The following is a 4836-nucleotide window of genomic DNA, read 5'->3' on the forward strand; positions in this document are numbered from 1 at the left end:
CATACACATTTTGTATGAACTCTAAAAAATGTGAAGGTAGTTTAACTTATTATCTTCCTGACAAACATTTTAGTCATTTTCTGTTTTATTTTACCTAAATTATCTTTAGGTAAAAATGATTTAACTCATTATCTTAGGAAGGTGATTTCTTATTTATTATTATTTATTTCTTTGCCTTTGAGAGTTGATTTGTCTTAAAGTTTATTTTCTCAGATTCTGAACTGAAGTTTCAGTTAGAAACTATTTTAGTTTTAACTCTGAAATTAAAGATCAAATTGATTCAACAAGAGAAAAAAATGCCTAAACTTTTAAGTTCTGATGAATTATTAATCTAAAATATTTTGTTGTTATAATTTAATTCTGCCATAAAAATCTGTCCTCTAAAGGCTCATAGTTATGTTTTAATTTATGTTATTATAATAATTACTCATTAATTTAGCTGATATGAAGAAAACATTTTATTAAACCTGAAGCTGAATTCAGCTCAGAAACATTTTAGAGTTTATCAGATTTCAATTAATCATTAATTAAACTGAGATTTACATTAAAATGAATATTATCCTTAATAAACCAGAGGAGGACGAAACAACCAGCAGGAACAGTTTATTATTCATATTTATTCATATAAATGAACATTTGATCACCAGAAAAGTCCTGATATGATTATGAACAAGGCAGAAACGACTCTTCGTGTTTTACTCTGAGCGTTTCTGGAAGAGATTTATACAGCTGAAAAACATCCATCCATCCATTTTCTTACACCCTTTTTCCCTCAGTGGGGTCAGGAGGAGCTGCTGCCTCTCCAGCTAACGTTCCGGGTGAGAGGCGGGGTCACCTGGACAGGTCACCTGGACAGGTCACCTGGAAAGGTCGCCAGTCTGTCGCAGGGCAACACAGAGACACACAACCATACACACACACACTCACACCTAGGGGCCATTTGGAGAGGACAATTAACCTGACTGTCATGTTTTTGGACTGTGGGAGGAAACCGGAGTACCTGGAGAAAACCCACCATGCACAGGGAGAACATGGAGACTCCATGCAGAAAGACCGGGAATCGAACCCAGAACCTTCTTGCTGCAAGGCAACAGCTCTACCAACTGCGCCACTGTGCAGCCGCTGAAAAACATAATTAATATAATAAACATGATAAACGTAATAAATGTAATAATCAAGCTGAGCTCAAATAAACAGTGAAACGTTTGAGTTTGGGAGAAAATTTCTAGAAATAATGATGAAGAAATGAATAAATCAAACATTTCTGTTTGGAATAACTCAATAAAAGGAGGATTATTAATTTTAGAGGGAATAAATATCCAGCATTCACTAGAATCGTTCAGATCGACTCAAGTTAAACCAACTCAACTTATTCCAGTTACATTTTTATAGTTTATTTTTATTTACCAGACATAATAAATCAATAATATTATAAAGCAGATCTGGTGGATGTCTAACATGACTTGTGATGGTTTTAAGGAATTTATGATGATTTTAATTCTGATTTCTGAAACATTTCAGGAAAGTTTTGCTCTTTATCTTTTAACTCTGACATTTCCACCAGCAGGTGGCGCCTCAGAGTCACACATAAAACTAAAGAAATGCAGCCACAGACCTGATCGATAATCTATAAATCAATAATAAATCTAGTGATCCAGTGACCATCAGAGTCCGAACTGACGGGTTTTCCCTGCGGTCCCTGAACGCAGCAGCAATGTTTACCCGCCGTTACTAGGCAACAGCGGCGTCAGTCCAACTGCCGGACTAGAAGCAGGGAAACGCGGTTCCGATGACCACACAAGTGATGGACCCGAACCGGGCCCCGGTGGCGTTCGGCCGCCGCGCGGTCCCGCAGCTGTTCGAGCAGCTGCAGGTCCAAGACCCCGCCCACAAGGTGCGCGCTCTGACGTCACTCTGCGACCTGGTCCACGACCCGGAGCGGCTGTACCAGACCGTGACCGGAGGTGAGCGGGCCGAACCGGAACCGGGGCCGCAGCAGGATGGTGCGTTCACGGTCTGGCCTGTTTGTCCTGTGCTGCAGGTTTCCTGGAGCAGCTGCAGGTTCAGCTGCAGGACGAGGATGATGCAGTCAGGAGCAAAACCTGCGAGCTGCTGCACCTGGTCATGAACCACAGCATCGGCAGGTAGGGGTCAGGGGTCAGAGGTCAGAGGTCCCGGAGGACCAGTGCAGGGCCTGGAGGGGAAACATGAAAATATCCAAAGTTATGAACAAAATCTGTTTTTTAAAGAGGAAAAAGGAACAAAAGACAAGAAACAAAACAAAGTTTGATAAGTTTTCTGTTTCTGGGATAAAAAGATCAACATGAAACTGTAAAAATGTTTTTTATTGATCTAAATATTCATGTTTGTTCTTCGTTCTGTGAAATAATTCACTTATAAAAGTTTCCATATTCTGACGAGAACAAAAGTTTACATTTAAAACATGAAACTTTGGACAAAAACATTTAGAGGAACTTTATTTATTTTCAATTATCCTATGAATTCTTTTTAAAACACTGAAAAAATAACATCTGAAAAAAATTAAAACAAAAATAGCAGGATTTTTATTTTTACACATTTTTTGCACATTTTATTTTTTCAGGTTTTTTTTTATTTGCTTGAATCTTAAATAAAAGCAAATTGACACAAAATATTAGTAATTTCTGCAGAAACATTTTAGTTTCTCTCAAAGCAGCTTTAGTTTAATTAGGCTGCGTTCACAGCCTGAAGTGACCCGATTCCGATCTTTTTAACATAATGTGACCCAATTCCGATCTTTTTGACGTAATCTGACCCGATTCCGATCTTTTTTACGTGATGCGACCTGAATCCGATCTTTTCATGGCAGTGTGAACAGCACAGGTCGGATTCTGTTAGAATGTGATCCATATCCGATACGTATCCGATTCAAATGCGACCATAACGTTCAGGTTATGGTCGCATTGACTGAACGTCACTGAATCTCAACAAATCTCACGATTCTGCTCCTGATGCGCAAGAGGGAAGAAAAACAACAACTATGACAGATTAAATGAGGATTAAGTTGTTAATTTGCTGCTCCGGTTGGAAACAACTTCAAATATATAAGCTAAGCTCCACCGTTAGCCTTCATGTTTACTTCCACTAACACTGAGCTCTTCTTCTTTTATGGCAGTTGGCAGAATCCAATCCAACTTTATTTATAAAGCACTTTAAAACAACCACAGCTGATACAAAGTGCTGTACAGTCAAACACAACATAACAATAAAAAATAAAAACTCTTACAGTTTAAAAACAAACAAACAATTTAAAACTGGATCCTGCTGGAGTTGAAAGCCAAGTAAAATAGATGGTTTAAGACGAGCTTTAAAGTGGACAGTGAAGGGGCGTCTCTGACCTGCAAAGGCAAGTCGGTCCATAACTTTGGACCCAGGACAGAGAAGCTCTGACCCTCTGAGCCTCCTGGACCTCTGGACCTCCAGGAGCAGCTGGACCTGAGAGACCGATGGGGCCCGTAGGGGTGAAGAAGCTCAGAGGACACTGAGAACGTTGATGCTACGGCGCCCTCTACTGCGCATGCGGGACACTTTCAGGTCGTTGGCCCGTTTACTGGCAGTGTGAACGACCCGGCAAAAACATCTGAATTGGGTCACTTCAGGCTGCAGTTTCACAGTGAAAACATTATTTCCCAAGTTTTTCTCCAGACATTTGACTCAAGTAGACGCAGCAAAACTTCATGACAATATTAATAAAACTGCAGTAAAATAACTGCAAAATGTTACTGAGGTAAATATAAGTAGCTACTTTCAGCTCTGGACAAACGAAATACATAATTAATAGAATAAAAAATAACAACCGATCAAATAAAAGAGAAGAAAGAATAATTTTACTATCATATCAGCTGACATTAATATGTTTGTGGTACAAAATTCAAACTCAGGTCAAGAAGTGCAAAAAACAAATAAACATATAAATAAATAAATGCTACAGCTCCGCAGGATGAGCAGCTTGAAGTGAAGCAGAAATGTGTTTGTTGTTGCTGTAACTGGGTTGTCCAGCAGGGGGCGCCTCCCTCCCTCCCTCCCTCCTCCGTGTGACTGATGTTTGTTCCTCAGGTCGGCTCTGCTGGCCTCCAGTCTCCTCCCTTCGCTCTCCAACCTGATGGACGACCCGTCGATCTCCTGCAGGACCAACGCCCACCGGGTGCTGAGCGGCCTGGCGCAGCTGCCTGCAGGTAAACCAAGGCTGCTGCAGCACCACGACGCAGCACCTGCTGCTCCAGCACCTGCTGCTCCAGCACCTGCTGCTGCTAACCCTAAGCCTCACAGAGAGCATCTGTCCCTCTGTCTGTCCTCCTGTCCCTCTGTCCCCTCCAGGCGCTGAGGCTCTGCTCTCTCTGGTCCCCAAGCTGATGCTGAAGCTGCGTCAGTTGGAGGAGGTGCGTCGGGAGAAGCAGGAGGAGGAGCAGGAGCTGCTCCTGTCCACTCTGACCTCCTGCTCCAGGCTGGACCCCCTGCCGGCTCTGGCCTCCGACGGCATCCCCATCCTGGGTCAGACGCTCACACACACTTCCCCAAGCATCCGCAGGGAGGCGGCGGCCGCCCTGATGGCGCTCAGGTCCGGCTGGAGAACGGGTCCAACGGGCGGGGGGGTTAACGTGTGTTAGTGTGTGTTAGTGTGTGTTAGTGTGTGTGTTAATGTGTGTGTGTTAACGTGTGTGTGACGTCTCGCCCAGCGTCCCTGGAGACGGGAAGCAGCAGGTCTGCGATTATGGAATCCTCCAAACTCTTCTGCCTCTGCTGCGTGACAGAAGCCTCGATGTTCAGACCAACGCCGCCGGAGTCATCATGAACACC

General features: G+C 43.0%; 1 protein-coding gene across 1 annotated transcript; it reads left to right on the plus strand.

The window, feature by feature from the left end:
* Positions 1-1737: 1737 nt before the first annotated feature.
* Positions 1738-4836, plus strand: rsph14 (radial spoke head 14 homolog; the record flags this gene model as incomplete). The annotated part of the gene is made up of 5 exons (XM_008419468.2): positions 1738-1964; positions 2042-2144; positions 4096-4214; positions 4357-4597; positions 4716-4836. Coding segments are annotated over exons 1-5 (759 nt in total), but the record flags the coding sequence as incomplete, so codon positions are not given.

This window comes from Poecilia reticulata, linkage group LG9 (assembly GCF_000633615.1).
Source record: "Poecilia reticulata strain Guanapo linkage group LG9, Guppy_female_1.0+MT, whole genome shotgun sequence".
Lineage (NCBI taxonomy): Eukaryota > Metazoa > Chordata > Actinopteri > Cyprinodontiformes > Poeciliidae > Poecilia > Poecilia reticulata.